This window comes from Epinephelus moara, chromosome 18 (assembly GCF_006386435.1).
Source record: "Epinephelus moara isolate mb chromosome 18, YSFRI_EMoa_1.0, whole genome shotgun sequence".
Lineage (NCBI taxonomy): Eukaryota > Metazoa > Chordata > Actinopteri > Perciformes > Serranidae > Epinephelus > Epinephelus moara.
In genome coordinates this window covers 40,838,220-40,856,524 of record NC_065523.1, presented here as the reverse complement: position 1 = coordinate 40,856,524, position 18,305 = coordinate 40,838,220, and the positions used below count along the sequence as shown (strand labels likewise).

Here is an 18,305-nt window from a genome sequence, read left to right as displayed (position 1 = left end):
GGCTGCCACGCTAACGTCCCTACTCTTCTCCGTGAGCCCGTGGCTCATGGCTCCGGCTCACGCAGAGTAGGGACGTTAGCGTTAGCTCCTGGAGTTAGCACTAGAGCTACTACGGCTACTGGAGTAGCTTGCAGCTATGGAGCGCTTCTACCAGCTCTTCTAGTCACTGAGCCTCACCTCCATTTCAGCAAACATATTGCATTTATTACAGGAACGTACATGAACGCGCAGCCGGCTTGTAAACAATGGGCTGGAGATCAACACAGAGAGAGGTTGTGTGAGGTCATGCTATAGCCTACTCCAGATGAAATTACACCTCTAGTTCTAGTTCGCAATTTTTTAATTCCTTCAATCTAGAAATGATGAATTTCGCTTATTGCTCCTTTAAAGTGACATGAATTATTTGTTTATTTGCAGGGTCACATGGATCATTTAGTCACTGCTAGTCTTTGTTATAAAATATTCTGTTTAAATATTTTCATTTTTTTGGATATGCAGTAGGACTGTCTCTCTAAATTTAGTCTCCCTGCCCTTCTGCTTATTGTAGACAGCCTTTTTGGCACTGAGTATACTTTGTGTGTTTTTTGTACGTACCAATGGCCCTTTGCACATGTTGTGTGCTGGCTGTCTTGTAATAGTTTTTATGTACACTCTCCTTGACAACCCTTTTATGATGTTTTAAACTTTGTTGTTGTGCTACTCCTGCCTGTCTCTTCTTTTGGTCGTATTCTGAACGGCTGGTCACAGGACCCTTTGATGTTGTTATTTATACATTTCTGCATCAATGTCTTGTTATTTATTGTTGTTGAAATCTGACAGTCACACTTGTATAAATTTTGTATTTGTATTTATTATTCTGACGATTGCTGTGATTCACACACAGTCATACAAGTGTCATTTATACAAACTTTCTGTTCTCAGCATAGGCTGATTGATTTGTCACATGATCCAGTCACATGAGCTTTTCACACATTCCTAATGTGATTTAAACACCTGGTTGTAATTTGACTAGCTCATATCCTGATGAAGACTCGTTGAGTCGAAAAGCGTTGATATCTCTGTGCTTAATAAAGGATTTTTAATATTACCCTGGAGTGCCTCGGACTTTTCAGCTTGGACTGCATTTTAACACTTTTTGAAACATTCAGTTTACAATCAGGACAGTCCTTCTATTTTTATTGCATAAAGTAGCAAGTACTCTGATTTGATGATACAGAGCACTGGGCCTGCACTACCGTCTACTGTAGAAGCAGGTTGAGGGTTTCTGGAGCAACTTCACCTTCCTTCAAGGTGCATGGAGAAGGGAGATAAATCAAAGGTGGTGAAACTCGTGGTGGATCAAGCGAGGAAGCCTCTGCAACCCACCTTGATCAGTTGCATCTCAGCTTTCCAGCCTCTAGTCACCGCTTCACTTAGGAGGTCAGCGTGACACAATCTCTTGCCAGCTCAGTGGCCTAGCGGTAGAGTGTCTGCCCTGAGACTGGGAGGTCAGGGGTTCGATCAGCCGGGTCATACCAAAGACTCTAAAAATGGGACCCATTGCCTCCCTGCTTGGCACTCAGCATCAGGGGGGTTACATCACCACATGATTCCTGAGCGTGGCACCGCTGCTGCTCACCGCTCCCTCAAGGGATGGGTCAAATGCGGAGAACAAATTTCACACACTCAGTCAGTGTGTGACAATCAGTGGGACTTTAACTTTAACTCTTGCATTCAAAGGCCTCCTCCATGGCATCTCTCCCAAGGGACAGTTATTTCCATGAGGAAAGCACGCTGACATGACCAGAGGACCAGGTCTGGTCGTAAGTTGGCTGCTGCACTCATGGGTGGAACTATGAGATGCTGGTCCAAGTCAGCGCACATTTCCAAGTTCTGGCTCCATGTAGCAGGCTTGAATCATGAGGCAAGAAGCTTGCTACTTCTTTTTCTCCCTCCCGCACAAACACCGTAGACCGTTGGAACTTATCCTGGGGTTTGATAGGCATGATGTTGGTGGTTACCCTCTTGGTCTCAAGCTCAGTACAGTAGGCTATACAATATATTTTTCATGTAGAACTACCGTAAGTGATCGGCAATCACTTTTCTGTAATTCAAGTCTTACAACATGTCTACTGCAGCACGCCCACAGCCGCCTGATAAACTAAAGCCACTACACTGACACTCACTACGCATGGCTCAGTAACCCTCCAACAGATAAAAAATACATAGTGAGAAGAAAAGTGAGTACAATCTGTTTGAAAATTATTAAAATAAATTGTGTCAGAGGCATTGCAAAGCAGCAGAGCAACCTTGTGTGTGTTTTTACAGTTCACATTACAAGTAATCAATGAAATCAATGCATCCTGTTGTTCAAACAATCCAGTTAATTAATTCAGTACCACTGAATACAACATATGCCTCTAAACCCTGCTTAGAGAACTGCATTACTACTTGGCAAAAGTCAGTATGCACACAGTGAAGCTGGCAGCAACCTCACGGTACAAAGAGGGAGTCTCTCTGGAGACACAAAAGTCTTTCTGCAACTGTTTCTACATATGCAGGGGTACAATCCAAGACCTGTAAACAGACTTTGATGTGTGCAGAGCTAGTGCAGTTCAATGATTTATTTATGAATAAGACTAGGTCAAAACCTATATGGCTGGACCGGTCTGTGATGTACGTCCCTGTGTGACTGGTGGAAGCTGTGCAGCCATCAGTCACTATCAGAGCCAAACTCTGCTGATAGCAACAATTTCTAAAACATCCTATTGGTGTTAATTACCAAGAGGACAAATTTGTGATATTTTAACATGTTATATTCACTTCAATTTCAATCTCTTTTTTCCCCACCTTATTCTCATAGTGGTGAGGGTACCTGCTCTGACATTGTAACACGGTATAGTCAATAATGTTTAAATAAATTTAAGGCTTAAGGTGACCCTCTCTTTCCTCCGTCCAAAAATGCCATTTCAGACGTGCCTGGATTGTTAGCTAGCTTGATTACTTATTCCACCATGCTTTTAACATTAATGTAGAGTCACTGTATTTCTGACGTCACGGTATTTCGGGCACTTGACCTTTTGACATAAATAACTGAAATAAATACTGCCAAGTCACGAATCAAATATATATCTGTGTTCTTCCTTTTTATCTTTTGACCATCCAAGAAATATCTACCTCATTCATTTGAGAAAAGTCAGGGTAAGTTTCCAATCCAACAGGATGTTGTGACCGGGACAGCCTTTATTTTAATAATGATAAAGCTCATATACAAAGAAATCTTGAATGGTCATACAGTGTTTTAGGCCTCACCTTTTATCAACTTATTGTACCTTAGATTATTAACTGTACAAGTGTAGATGTAACGTTACTTTGCCAGACATGACAGATAGCTATCAAAAAAATGGAGAATAACTACGTGCAAGTTTATTGAAATGACAATTATACTGTATTCAATGACATTCAATAGAAAATAAATACTTTTATAGGATAAGAGATTCCTGCTGTCTGGGATACTGTGATTTGAAAACAACACGTCTGGAATACAGTGAGCATTCACTGCAGTCTGGACATCGTTATTCTTGGTAGTTGTTTTTAATGATTTCTCTTGAATAATTGGTCCAAGCTGTGCCAATCAAAGACGTTTTCACTTGTAAGACCCACCCCCAGAGACGAGGCAAGCAATCAAACTTGTGTTTGCATGTATAAAGACAGTAAAGCAAATATACCAAAGAAAGTGTCTGAAATACAGTGAGTCTAGGTTACAGTCAACACATTCTGGAAAAGATATGACATGCAAGGTACCCTGGGAGCGTTGGTTGACGACGCTCTGGGACGCCGTGTCAAGCTCTGCCTGTTACATGCATTGTCTTTCAAAATGCACTCTTGTTTTCACAGGAACCTTACTGTTTTCTTACAATGTCTTTCAAAATAAATGCACTATGTCAGTACAACAATGCAAATTGACCTTTGTTTTCCTCCAACGACTAACGTACGTGGTTGGGTTTAAGCAGCGAAAGCACATGGTTAGGTTTAAGAAAACAGAACAGGGTTTGGTTTTAGAATCTTACCGCTGAAAGTCAGTGTTTGTTGGACCCATCCGCTACCACTCCCACCCTACGTGAACTTTCACCACCTTAACTCTTGTTCTTGTCCCACTGCGGTTCCCTCTGACACTGCGGGAGGCTGTTAAACTATAATGCTGAACAGTCGCATAGTATGCCGATGTTAAAGGACAGCTTTTTTCGTCAGTGTCTGATGCCACAAGTCACTGCCCAAGCAACGACTTTGGAGTGAGTCCAGGTTGTAAGCCAACAAATTTGCTACTTATCTGATGATAGCAATGTGCTTTCCTACACTGTGACCAGAGTGTGAGAATGACGCATTAAGTTGTTACGTTTTACTCATGTAGTAGCTGGCTAGTTAGCTACTCTAGCGTGTTACAGTAATACCACCATGGTATCATGCCACACTCATCACAAACACCAAGCCTGACACAGAGCCTGTCACACCTATTTATTTTGAAACACTCACGTCATCACTCAGTGCGACCAATGGCGTAACTTCATCACTCACTCACTCACTAACTCATGGGTGGATTTTCGCGTTTATTGGGCTGGCCTCACCTCTGGGGTCCAGCCAAAAATAAGGTGCAAAGGCAGGCAAGGGTCAAAACCAGAGAGGAAGTCCAGAACAGGCAAACAAAACCAACAAGGGGCAGGAAAGGCAATCCACATCCAGAGGTCAGGCAATAAGGTCCAAAACAGGAAGGTCAAGCAAACAGAAGGCTGGGAAGCTATAATGCATACAAGACTAGCTGGCAGAGGAACAATGAATCTTAGCTGGTGTCATGAGTGGCTGATGAGAGAATTAACTCTCGTTTATGCTTAGTTACTGTCCCCTTTTGTCCGGTTTAACATCTTTACAGTGCATTTGGTACGCTTTCTGTAATGCCAACAGTTTTTGTTGATCTCTTCAGTGAACAAGGTAACTGTTATACAGTTTGGACACCTGAAATTTTATGACTCTTGTCGTTTTAACCTTGAAAATGGGAGTTGGCATGGAGAAAACACAATGTAAATGAGCCTTATCATTTTCCTGGCAGTGTCACTCCACACGGCTGTCCTCATAGGGCAAGCCTCTATACACAGCTGTGAGACAGTGTTTACTTAATACTCAAAAGTCTCATACATCTGCACGTTTGGCCCTGTTAGGACCAGTCCGACAGGGCCCACAAAGTATAAGACGTCATCGACTTCCCATTGTCCCTTCTTAACCCCCTTTGATGCTTCGGACTGACGGAAAACGCATGATTTGAGTACAGTAAACATGCACACAGACACACACACACACACACATTTCGGCGCATGACTGCACACACACCTCTCTGTACCTGATCCCTGATGAGTGGCTCATTTCTTCTGTATGTGTGAGTTTCTGTGTGTTGCGGCCTGTTCTTAACGCTGCAGTGATCTGATGACAACAACATGAAGCTAATGGCTTTAAAGTAGCAGCTTTCCCGGACAATTACCATCAAATCTCTCCCTCAACGCGCAATCTCATCCTCCCTCTACTGTTTTTCCATTTCAAGCAAATTTCTCTCCCTCTGTCTCAGATGCCTCAGGCACCATCAAGGTGATTTATTCCCCAGTTTGCACCTGGGCACTGCTCCATCCCTCTCTTTGTCTCACACACACAGTCGGAAAAAGTTAGTAGGCTATCACTTTATGATTGACTGGAAGCTCTGCAGGGGAGGAAAAGAAAAGGGGAGCTACACTGTGTGCTTTTGGAGCAACGACTGGTTTTGTGCTGTGAGGTGATTAACACCCATGGGTGGGACTTTAACATCCAAAGGCGGGGTGACGTTGTCCACATATATACCGGGAGTGCGTCGAGGCGCTACCTGTGAGAGACTCTTCATCAGCTTTGGGACGCATCCTCCACGCACGCATAGTTTCCCTCAGACCTGACCTATAAGCAAAACCCTGGAGATAATGTTGGGTTTTGCGCCTCTGGGAAAGGACTTCTGACACAGAGAAAATGCCTCAAGATGAAAAGTCAAGTGAAAGAAAAAAGCGAGAGTTGATTTTGACCTCAGAATTACCGCACGTTTCCAAAACCGCATGAATTCCGTGGGAGACGCGCATCACGGCACCGGATAGTGGAGAGGATAACAGGAGCGCACAGGTAGGATGAATCTCTCTTTGAATGTCACGGCATTTTAAAGAAAACAATAAGTGTGTGAAATTAAATGACATTTGAATTCATGAAATATTTTTATTTTCGTCATTTATGTCCTAACAAACGTGTGTCTGCGCTTAAAGGTTGATTCGTCTAATTTAGATCTAATGTGCCAGCAGGCATCTCATGACTGTGGGCTACAGCTATTATAGTTTAGTGGACAAAAATGTCAAGCCCCACGCAGCCTGAAGGGTACACAGGCTTCAAGTGTTTGTTTTCTCAACAACATGCTGCGGGCTGCGCGTCACTCCTGTGTTTTGAAGCGCGGTTCAGTGAATCTTCACGTCACACCATTTATTTGTGCAACACATTTTCACAGCCTCAGGTTGCAACGTCTGACAAGTGACTGTTATAAGGTTATTATTATTTTTAGTTCACCTACAAGGCACCAGGTGGGGACAAATATGGAGATGCACCCTCTCAATGGCTGCATGGATTTAATTATTAGGGTGCAAGTTGGCCAATTGCTTTAATTTTAGGCTATTTATTAATACATTTTTAAAAAAAATCATGTCTATAATATACTGTCAACATTGAGATCCCATACAAAACATGATATTTTTGATATTTTATTTTTTATTTTATTATAGACCTAAGTGCAGAATGCATAAAATGATTACTCTTCAATTAATAGACGATTCATTGTTTTGCAGTTTACATGAAAAAATATTAAGATGTCCTTATTAAGTGTCATAAATCTATCAACATTCAGTTTCATTATAATCACTGGTGGAATGTAACTAATTAGGTTTACTCAAATATACCTTTAAATACAATTTTAAGTGCTTTACTTGAGTATTTCCATTGTATGCTACATTATACTCCACCACATTTCAGAGCAAAATATTGTAATTTTTACTTTAGATATAGCTCATTTGCACATTCAGATTATTAATTCAAGGTAAAAATCAACTAATAAATTAAGATAAATTGTCATAGATGAAGCAGCCCCACTGTTCATGAAGTAATTACAATAAGCTCCACCTTTAGCTGCAAAATTAAAGTGATGTACACATAAAGCATCAATAATAATAATTCAGTATATACAGTATGGACCATTCTACTTAATAAGTATTTTTACATTTGGTACTTTGAGTATATACTTTTGTACTCTCACTTAAGTAAGATTTGAAATGCAGGATTTTTTTATTTTTATTTATTTAAATCTAAATTCAGATTTAATTTAATTTAATTTAATTTGATTTAATTTAATTTTGTGAAACAGCATATTTTTACTCTGTGGTATTACTATTTTTGCTCATGTAAAAGATCTGAATACTTTCTCCACCATTGATCACAGTGCACGGCAAAGTAACAGAAGTAACAAACGGGGAGATGTGAACAGCAGAGATGCAAATTCAGAGGAATTCAAGGCAAAGACATGTCGACCAGAGATAAATGTTTTTTTCAGCTTGAGTTACAATTTGCTGTTATCTCAAGCTGTAAGACTGCATGAATGCACAAGAGCAAAATCACAGCAAACATCCATCCTCTCAGTCGTTTAAGTTTTTGTGTACTTAATCTCCTGTTGAATCTTAATGCACAGTGAGATGGAAACTGAAATCCATCACTCATGTTTCCAGTTCGGGAGACAAGAATTATTATCTACTGTGATCCAACTTTCATCTCACTGTGCATATAATTACATTTGTGCAATGGTAGAATATATTGCAGTGCTGTATTTTACAAAATCAATAACTTTTGCTGAATAGGTTTGGTCCAAAAACTCACTTTAACACTGTTAATATATATTTATCATTGTGGTACTGTAGCTCATAAGGCTGTCGGCTGGTTGCCACCTGGCTGCAGGTTTTTGTTTCTGTCCCTCCATCATGGACATCTAATCCAGCGGCAGTGAAAGTACTTGAAACCTGCTTAACTAATGTCATCTTCTTCTAAAGTGCAACCCCCATTAAGAGAAATGGCATGTTGGCCACTGGCCCAGACAATTCAGTGGAAAATGTTTCTTCTCTCCTGGCAAATATGGGCATCTTGCCCAGAAAGCCTCCTGTCCATGTGTTGTGAGGTGGAAAAGGTAGATATAGCATGAAGTCTCTGAGCAGAAATTCAGTCTTAGAACAATCAAAATACTCAGCTACCATTATGGGTTTTTTTAGCATGGCTTGTTGTTAAAGGTAAACTGTGGCGATTTTCAACCGGGTCTTTGTCATCCAGACATGGACAGTGGTGTCTGGCTTCTCCCCGTGCTGCCCAGAACTCCCTGTTCATTTGCCGGCAGACTTTGATGATACTTTTCAGATCACCTGGCAGACATTTGTCAGGGAAGGGGAGCACAGGGTAAAACCAAACACTGTTCATCTGCTCACTGCACACACTGTGAAGACACAGAGCTAGTTTAAAATCAGCAAAGTTTCCTTTAAGTATCTGTAAATGTGTCTTTCTTTTCTCACATGAGCCATCTCCTACTGTAATCCAAACAGACACCAGCACTCCCACCTTCAACATGGACGGCTACTACAACTGGACGCTGACATCTGAGAATGGCAGCATGTCTTCCTCCCAGCCCTACCCCAGGGACCACACCTATAACAATACCTCAGAGGTTGCTGCGCCAATGCCCTTCAGCACAGTCACCGCAGTCGTCTACACCATTGTCTTCATTGTGGGTCTTCTGGGAAACACGCTGGTCATCTATGTGGTGGTTCGCTACACCAAGATGAAGACTGTAACCAACATGTACATCCTCAATTTAGCATTGGCGGATGAACTCTACATCCTGGGAATTCCCTTCCTTGGCACCAACAGTGTACTTTCCTACTGGCCGTATGGGGACTTCTTCTGCAAGGTGTGCATGACTGCAGATTCCATGAGCCAGTTCTCCTCCACCTTTTGCCTGACGGTGATGAGCATCGATCGCTACCTGGCTGTGGTTCATCCTATTCGCAGCGCCAAATGGCGGAAGCCACAGGTGGCCAAGGTTTTTAATTGCATGGTGTGGGTCGTGTCCTTTCTGATTGTGCTGCCGGTCACGATCTACTCACATGTACAGGAGGAGTTCAACACCTGCAACATAACCTGGCCTGAGCCACGGGAATTGTGGTCTATTGTCTTCATCCTCTACACATCCATCCTGGGCTTCTTTGGTCCTCTAATTGTCATCTGCCTCTGCTACCTGCTCATTGTCATCAAGGTAATGAAACAGATAGAATCAGCGTCTAGCTTTTTATTGGTGTCTAAATAGTTTTTTTGTATGGCTTTGCTCTCATAGTCTCATAAAACCTTTTCAACCATCTCACTTTCAGGTGAGGTCAGCAGGTGCGCGTGCAGGCCTGACTAAGCGACGCAAGTCGGAGCGTAAGGTGACGCGCATGGTGGTGATCATCGTGTTGGTGTTTGTGCTTTGTTGGATGCCCTTCTACACTACCAACATCGTCAACCTGTTTCATACCATCCCTGAGAACAACACCACCGCTGCAGTCTACTTCTTCCTGGTCATCCTCACCTACGTCAACTCCTGCGCCAACCCAGTCCTCTACGGGTTCCTCTCTGACAACTTCAAGCAGAGCTTCCAGAAGGTGCTCTGCTTCCACAAACCAAATGGTGTTGGCACGACAGGCCAGGTGGGACGTAGACAGACTTCACCCAAGGAAAACCACAATCCTGTTGTCTCACCCAGAAACCCAGCGCAGAATGGAAAACCACAGAGCATTCAGGTATTGTGCAAAAAGTATTCCTGTAATCCATGTGATTTCTGAACTAGGGATGTTAACAGTTAATCATTAATCAGTGCTAACATGCTAAAGGGGTTTTGTGGCTGAGAATGAAGTTGCTTTCTTGGTGTGGCTACCTAGGAGGGAGATCAGAGGGTGGCCACTATGTACCACACCAACACCATGCCATCCCCAGGGTGGCATTATTAGCAGTAATCACCAAATGAGCGGCACCATTAGCTAGCTCTCACCAGACCCTGGTGGTGTGCGGGTGCAGAGTGGATAAGGCTAACATTAGCTAACCAGTAGTAGACTTGAGGTTGGGCTATGGCCACTGTGTTTCCCCATGTTACCTTGGCTAGCCAGCTTTCTGTCAGCAAAACCAACAGAAAATAAATGAAAGGCAAGACATCACAAAACATTCAAATTTCACCACATCTAAATGGATAACACTTTGAAATGTGGCACTAAAGCTCACTGAATAAATGGGAGTGTTGGACTTTAGGGAAAGGCCTCTCATATTTTACTTAATTTTGCGTTTTTGTTGTTATTTTTTAAAATAAAAGTAAGCTAGTTGGTTGCCAGTTTATGGGTGTTAGGCTATCGAAAGCAGTAATAACCAAAACTGACATCCATATTCTAAATAAAGACAAACATTCTTCTTTATTGCCACAGTCACGGTTGTATTTATACTCTTGGACTATACACAAACTAGATCTGCAGTGTACACATGCACAGCTGCCATCAACAGTCCCCACTGTCAAAGTGCTCAGTCTCCCTATGCATGATGGGATTTCGCATTTCTGGACCAATATTGCAGTCAACCAATCACAGCCCTCTGACATCATCAGTGTGTTGCTCCTGTGCTTCTTTCAAAATTCATAAATCCTCAGTAACACTGAATAAAAACCCTGTCAGCTACTGCAGGGTTAGCGAGTTAGCTTGCTAACTAGGTTGGCTATGTGTTGGCTATGAGTAAACGTGCCAACAGACAAGAATATTAGCAAGCTAGCTTGCTAAGTAGGCATGCTATGCTAAGTTTGCCAATAGGCTAGAATATTGTTCACTAACAAAGTGTAGGTATAGGTATCTAGGATTTACATGACAATGATGGTGGCAATGATGTCCCTGGATCAAACTAATTATGCAGGATAAAGATGATGATGATGATGATGGTTCTGGATTAACAAACAAATTATCCAGGGTCAACATGGCAGTAATGGTCCTGGATCAACATAAGCACTGTGATCTTGCAAAAAAATAGTATTGAATACGTTATTAAAAAGGAGGGAAAATGTGTCCTTTGTGGGTCTTTGCAACTTTAGAATAACATTATCCTTAGGGAGCAATCACACCGAGATGAAACGCTAGAAACGCAACGCCAGTAAAACCATTGTTTTCCTATGATACGGCGCATCTGACCGGCGTTCAAGCGTCTTTTTAGACAGGCGTTTTTCCGGTGTCTTTTTAGACGCTTCTTGTTAGACACTTCTTTTTAGAAGCGCGTAGACGCTGAAAAATTAAAATATTTTCAACTTTTTTGAGCATCAGACGCCAGTAGCCTATAGTTAGCAAGCTAACTGGCTATCGGCAAGTTTACTCGTTAGCACAGCCAACCTAATTAGGAAGCTCGCTAACCCTGCAGTAGCTTATAAGGTTTTGTTCAATGTTACCAAGGATTTGTTTATTTGTACTAACTTCAATTTGGAAAACTAGCTCAGCTCTAAAGAAGCACAAAGGAATTTTGAAAGAAGCACAGGAGCAGCACACTGATGATGTCAGAGGGCTGTGATTGGTTGATTGCAATGTTGGTGTGATGTAATGTGGGATGTTGATCCAGGCGCATGTCCTACTAGGCAAAAATCACCTTGTGCATTGTCCTCCTCTCCTCTGTGTGAAAATGTGACCTCCAGAGATGAAGCCCAGAGAGAACTAAACTCCAGGTTATAACTCTCAACAATACATTTTTAGGACTTCCTTCATTAACAACAAAAGCAACAGCTTATGTCAAAGTTTGTCATTGTGTCTTTACTGCATCCCTAATTTGTCTCTGTGATACTGTTTCAGCAGCCTATCCAGATGGAGGTTATTGGAGACCTTGACAGTGAGCCTTTAACTTTGAAGACAGAGTTGAACGGCCAGGGATCAATATGAATTTTCAAGCAGACCCACCATGTAAATGAGCGATACAACATGGGACTCCTGGACCTTTTCTTGAGTGGTATTTACTGTCTTTATTGCTGATCCTCCCACTCTGACTGGAGCATTTGTGGAGAGGACCAGAGGAACAAAGTAGGAGAGAAAACGACAGACATCATATCATCACAAATCTCAGCATATTTGTTCTTCTTTGTACTGTATCTAGGTTGGCTGCATTGTACAAAACATTAGTTTATGTCAAGATGAAAGATCTCAGTACAATACAGTCATGACACTTTAAAGTGCTGTAAATTCTCAAAGTGATTTACTTTAACTACAGAGAAAACTAGACTTGTATTTTCAAGCAGATTTACAGTTGATCATATTCTAATAAGAAACCTTGTTTTCTGATCTGTTTCATTTGTTGATGATATTTCTTGCTAATAATTCAAACTCAACGCTTCTCTGTTATTTTGATAAATTCAGTAAAATGTACATTTCACAGCACTAACACACATCTGTGCAGGAAAGTGTTGACAGCGGGATTCAACGATACAATACAGGATTGCACAATAAATGTCGTACAAGCTAGCTTCACACCGAATGACTAGAAGTAATTAATAAGTGAGGACAGTATTTCTGTTCAACCTGGTCTTAATCCGAAGTCGTTAAAAACTGGCGCTTGGGCACTGACTTACGCCGTCAGACACTGGAAAAAAAAGCCGTCCTTTCATGTCAGCATGCTACCACCAGTCGCCATTTTTGGCTAGTGGTGACCTGTGGCATTGAAACGTTGAAACAAAAGTTAAGGGGGCAAAAAGTCTGACTTGCGTTGGGGTGAGTGGTGGTCTAACAGCTACAGACTTTCCAACCTGGGCTCACTCCAATATCGTCAAAATCCAGCGCTTGGGCATTGACTTGGGGCGTCAGACGCTGATGAAAAAAGCCGTCCTTTTACGTTAGCATGATCCGTGGCCAGCTGCTAGTTTAACAGTGCTAAGCTGCGTCAGGGGGAAACATGGCGGGACAAGAACAAAAGTTACAATGGCGAAAGTGCATGTAGGGCAGGTGGGAGAGGTGGTGGATGGGTCCAACAAACACAGATTTCCACCCGGTGAGAGTGGTACTTGGGTCCCGTAAGATTATAAAGCCAAACCCTGTTCTTTTTGCCTAAACCTAACCATGTGCGTTTGTTGTTCAATGAAAAAAAAAAACACCAATTTGTGTTGTTGTACTGATGTAGTGCGTTTATTTTTAAAGATACTGTATGTAAACAGTAAATTTCCTGTGGAAACGGAAGTGTATTTTGAAAGAAGACAATGCATGTAACAGGCAGAACTTGACATGAAGTCCCAGAACGTCAACAACTAATGCACCCAGGGTACCTTTCACGTCATATCTTGACATGGAAAGTCCATGACCAAACATCGATATGTGATGAGGTTGAAGTGAGAAAGTGTTGTTCTGTTAGAGCAATAATTCAACATTTTTGGAAATACATTCTGGCAGATAAATCGATGAAAGGAATGATACCACTCTCATAGCTGTCTGTTAAATAGTCTATAAAGCTACAGCCAGCAGCGGGTTAGCTTAGCTTAATATTAGCTGCTTGTACACACATTTTTTAAACTTCAGGACAGAGGCAAGCTAGCTGTTTCCCTGTTTCCAGTCTTTATGCTAAGCTAAGCTAAGCTAACCGGGTCACTGGCAGTAGCCATATATTAATAACACAATTCAATGAAAAGATATTCTCCAAGGCTCTATTTTTGCCTCCCTAAGTTGATTATCCATTTATCCCTTGTTACATGCTAAAGGTGTCAAAGAAATAGAAATGTATGTACATAAATATATCCAGTCAAATATGAGTCTAGCTCACATATAAAATATACTGTATAATACGTGACATTATCTAAGCTAAAAACGCTTTAACGCCCGTTTAACTGACAGACATGAGAGTGGCATTGATCTTCTTATCTAACTTCTAGCTAGAAAGCAAATCAGTGCTTTTTCCTTACTTTAAAAAAGAGAAACTAGAACTGGAAATGTATGTTCTGCTAAATTTAGAAGTCATTTTAGCACAGGTAATTTCACACTGCTCAACATTTTTATCACTAAGCCTTCATGGTGCGTCGGGGTTCTCTCTTTAATTTGAAAATGTACAGTATTTATTTGTGCTGTTTTCACTAGAGTGAGCCCCTTTCTGTTGGTTAACTGTAAAGCTTGTTGAAATATTGTTGATGGTCATGACAGTTGTATTTCTATGGGCTTGTTAGTTTTGGCTTTTTGTAACATTTTGACTTTGATGTTACAAAGCTGTGAAAAATGCTTCTTAGTAGCTCAGCCCAGCCCAGCCCTCTTCTCTCTCACATTTCTAAAACAACATCTGCTGCAGTGGGTGCCATGGTGAAGTAAAGTCATTGTTTAGCTGCTGCACCATGAGCTTTGACATTTGATGCCAACATTTAGGATGTCGTTAGACACTGTTGCATCTCCATATTTCTAACTTGATGTTAACGATGTTTATGGTCAGGTTTGAGCTTATTTAAAAGAACTACTCAGTAAGATGGACCTGTGGAAACATGGATACCTTACAGGAGGCATTTGTTATGTGTAGCCTATTAGAAACACTGTGAATTTTAAAATAATAGGTTTTGTAAATATGGAGTCTTGTGTTCCATGACATAACAAAAAGTCTAACGTAATCATTTTGTCAAAGACGCCATCATGAATAACAATGAATAGACAAGTCTGTTTTGCATGTTGCATTAATGCTAAGTCCAGTCACCAGAAGAAAGTGATGGTATTGTACTTTTCTCTAAACTATGGATATGTTACATTAGTAGGTTTCACATGTAACATATCAACGTTTCAGTGTGACACAGTGTATCAGCTGACTCTGTTATCGGGAAGTTGCAGGGACAGTGGATGGCTCAGCACCAAGACCAGCTGGCTGCCAAGCTGCAGCAACCAGTGTTTCCAGGAGCTTTTGGGCAGCCAGACATGGGTATTTCTGCAACCCATCCCTACTTTTCCAGCAGCATTTGTGCAACCAAACATGGGTTTTTAGCAACGTGCTGCTGCCTTTCCAGGGGTATGAAGCCACCAAATATGGGTATTTTTAATGACTGGTTGCTGCTTTTCCAGCAGCTTTTATGCTGCAGAATGGATTGTTCTTAGCAACCCTTTGCTGCTTTTCCAGCGGCTCTTGTGCCACAGAATATAGGTGTTTATTAGCAACCCATGGCTGCTTTTCCAGCTACTTTTGTGCCACCAAATATGGTGTTATTTAGTAAACCATGACCGCTTCTCTAGCAGCTTTTGTGTCACCAATTATGGGATTTTTTTTAGTGACGCTTCGCCACTTTTCCAGCTCTTGTGCCATCAAACGTAAATGTTTTTAGTAGCTTTTGTGCCGCTGAATGTGGTGTTTTTAGTGACCAATGCTGGTTTTCCAGCGACTCTTGTGCCATCAAACGTGGGTGTTTTTTTTAGCCACCCATCACTGCTCTTCCTGAGGCTTTTGTGCAACCCAATATGTTGTTTTATAGTAACCCATCACTGCTTTTTTGGCAGTTGTGTGTATGCAACAAATGTGGGTGTTTTTTAAGCAACCCATCCCCGCTTTTCCGGTGGCTTTTGTGCCGCTGAACATGGGTGTTTTCAGTGACCCCCTGCCGCTTTTCCAGCCGCTCTTGTGCTGCAGAACATCAATGTTTTACAAAAGCTTGTTGCTGCTTTTTCTGCGCTTTGTGTGCTACTAAACATGGGTATTTTAGGCCAAAACCTGACCTTTTCCTAACCATAATCAAGTTTTTGTGCCTAAACATAACCAAACATTAACCACAGTGTTGTTAGAAATGTTTCAACGTATCCTCTGTATAATAACATACTTTCTAACATATGTGTCATTTGTGAAATGTAAAATGCCAACATTTTTTTCTGGCGATTGGGTTGCAATGCTACACATTACAAAGTAAGGCTGCTGACATGAGCCTGCATGAAACAAAGCTCTTCTATTGTACCTCTATCCCATGAACAGACAGTTAATGTTGAATGTCACTGTGATTTATCAATATTATAGCAGGTTTATTTGTCAGACTAATGCACTTTATCGTTATTTCCAGTCTGGACAGAACAGTGGCAGCTTTACGCTTGAATGTTAATGTCTCTCAACATAAACCACTTTAGTTTCATTTTTTGGAATTGTCTGTAAATGAAGTTAAAGTAGTTTCAATGCAAAAGCAGTAAACATGAAGAAGTACTATCTTTCTTTCCCCAGGGCAGGTCATTGGAACAGACTTGGGTGTATTATGTGGTAGAACTTTAGAACAATGGCTTGCCACAAAAATAAATATACACGTAAAAATCTGATTCCAGCAAAATGAAGGGAGGCAGTTAAAAGTTTTCCTGTGAGCTGACTTTTTATTTGTTGTTAATGGTGGCGGGCTATTGAATCTTGAATCTGAATTGTTTTGTTTTTCTCAGATTAATGATCCAGCAACCGTTTTATTGTTTCTTTAATAAATGCAACCATATCAAAACACAGTGTGGAGTTCAAACTGTTTAAAGGAGAGATTTGGATTGTTCTGAAGTCTATCTTAACGTTGAAAGAGTTATTGGTCACTGCAATCTTTATCAATCCCCATGCTGGTTGTGAAGTGATCCTTTGCAAATGAAACTACACTGTAAAAGACAGGAGACAAAATCCACAGTCCTCATTCTCAAGTTAAATAAAAACATATAACACAAATGAGCTGTTCTGCGTACACCAGAAATACCTTATTTTAAGCACCAACATTTAAACTTCAGAGGACACACAGAATACAGCACATGAAAAGCATTCAGATTAAAACTATGAGTAATAAGACAAAAGAGAAAATGGTTAGCCTAATAAAACATTCTCAAAGGGCTGTCCATGCTTGTATATAATGCAGAACAACAGATATATTTCAAATTCAACAAAAGCAAAGACGTTAACTTGGTAACCTCTTAAACCTGCATATAGCTGACTTTTTGACTACCTGGATGGCCATTATGAAGATTCATTTTTGCTAAATTTTGACTGTGCCCTCGCTAGAATTTGAGGGAGAATTTAAAAGAAATTGAAGAGTAACTAATTTTGAAAGGATCCATACTGTTTTCAAGATTTTTTCTTGCATGAGTATTCATGTTAATAATATTGATAACAATACACTTTATTTCTATAGCACCTTTCATACAAGAAATGCAGCACAAAGTGCTTTACAAGAAGGGCAGTATAAGCACTGGGTGCTTCACATGAAAATAGACATAATGGACATGAAACAGTGATTTATAAAATAATAGAGTTGTAAAATTATAAATCATAAAATCAAGTAAGATTGTAAAAGAGTCGCAGCAGCGTGAAGCATAAAAAGAAAGAGTCTCAGACCTGTATCAGTAAAGTCAGAGCTAGTTAAAGGCTAAAGTGAACAGATACGTCTTTAGCTTCCCTGATATCTATAGGTAGTGTGTTCCATAGTTTGGGGCGTAACTGACAAAGGCTGCATCCCCGATCTTCTTCTGGCTGTTGCTGGGAACCTCCAATAAACCAGCAGTGTTCTTGGAGGCAAACAGTTAACAAGGGAGTTAGCGATGTAGCTCAGTCCCAGCCCATGAAGGGCTTTGTAAACAAGGAGAAGGAGCTTAAAATCAATTCTAAATGTAACAGGATGTCAGTGCAGAGCAGCTCAGACTGGCCTGACGTGCTCTCTCTTGGTTCTGGTTAATAGCCGAGCTGCAGAGTTTTTTCAATGAGCTTAAGTCAATAGAAAGTGTGTCTCTGCATCTTTTTCATGAGAAATGGTCGTACCTTGGCGATGTTTCTGAGCTGGAAAAATTATGTTTTCACCCCCTTGTTAATGTGGGACTAATATTGTTATCCTATTGTTATCCTGTTATCCTGTTCTTCTTCTTCTTCTTCTGAGGAAATCCTACTTCCCATGCGCGAAAAATCACCAAACTTTGCACAAAGGTCCAGTCTCATGCCAGATTGCCTCAGCTGCAAAAACAGGCCAATAGTCCTGATGGTGGCGCTACAGCAAGTGTCTAAAGTTCAAAATTTTGAAAATTCACAACAAATCAACCATATGTGCTACAGATTTGGAACTTTCATCAAACTGCAGTCCCAATACTGAAGAAACTTTTGTATATTTAAACCTATTGCAAATTATGAAGTCCATCACTCTGTTTTTTTCAAAAACTGTAAAACTTCTTAAACCTATCTCCTCCCACAATTTTTGCTCAATTGACACCAAA

At 40.9% G+C, this 18,305-nt stretch overlaps 1 protein-coding gene across 2 annotated transcripts; it reads left to right on the top strand.

Annotated features, from left to right (window-relative positions):
- Nucleotides 1-5,889: 5,889 nt before the first annotated feature.
- On the top strand, nt 5,890-16,760 carry LOC126405963 (somatostatin receptor type 5-like). 2 transcript variants are annotated; one of them, XM_050070034.1, is made up of 4 exons: nt 5,890-6,165; nt 8,661-9,370; nt 9,483-9,893; nt 11,961-16,760. In XM_050070034.1, the coding sequence occupies exons 2-4, from the start codon at nt 8,684-8,686 to the stop codon at nt 12,042-12,044; spliced, it is 1,182 nt and encodes a 393-aa protein (XP_049925991.1). In that variant the 5' UTR covers nt 5,890-6,165; nt 8,661-8,683; the 3' UTR covers nt 12,045-16,760. The 2 variants fall into 2 exon arrangements, with proteins under 2 accessions (XP_049925991.1, XP_049925990.1); XM_050070033.1 differs by having other exon boundaries at nt 11,958-16,760.
- Nucleotides 16,761-18,305: the final 1,545 nt, after the last annotated feature.

Excerpts from the sequence above, each read along its gene's own strand:
- LOC126405963 (XM_050070033.1), top strand. The coding sequence starts at position 8,684 with ATGGACGGCTACTACAACTGGACGCTGACATCTGAGAATGGCAGCATG. Across the intron at positions 9,371-9,482 it reads ACCTGCTCATTGTCATCAAG|GTGAGGTCAGCAGGTGCGCG; the intron begins GTAATGAAACAG and ends TCTCACTTTCAG. Across the intron at positions 9,894-11,957 it reads GAAAACCACAGAGCATTCAG|CAGCCTATCCAGATGGAGGT; the intron begins GTATTGTGCAAA and ends ATACTGTTTCAG.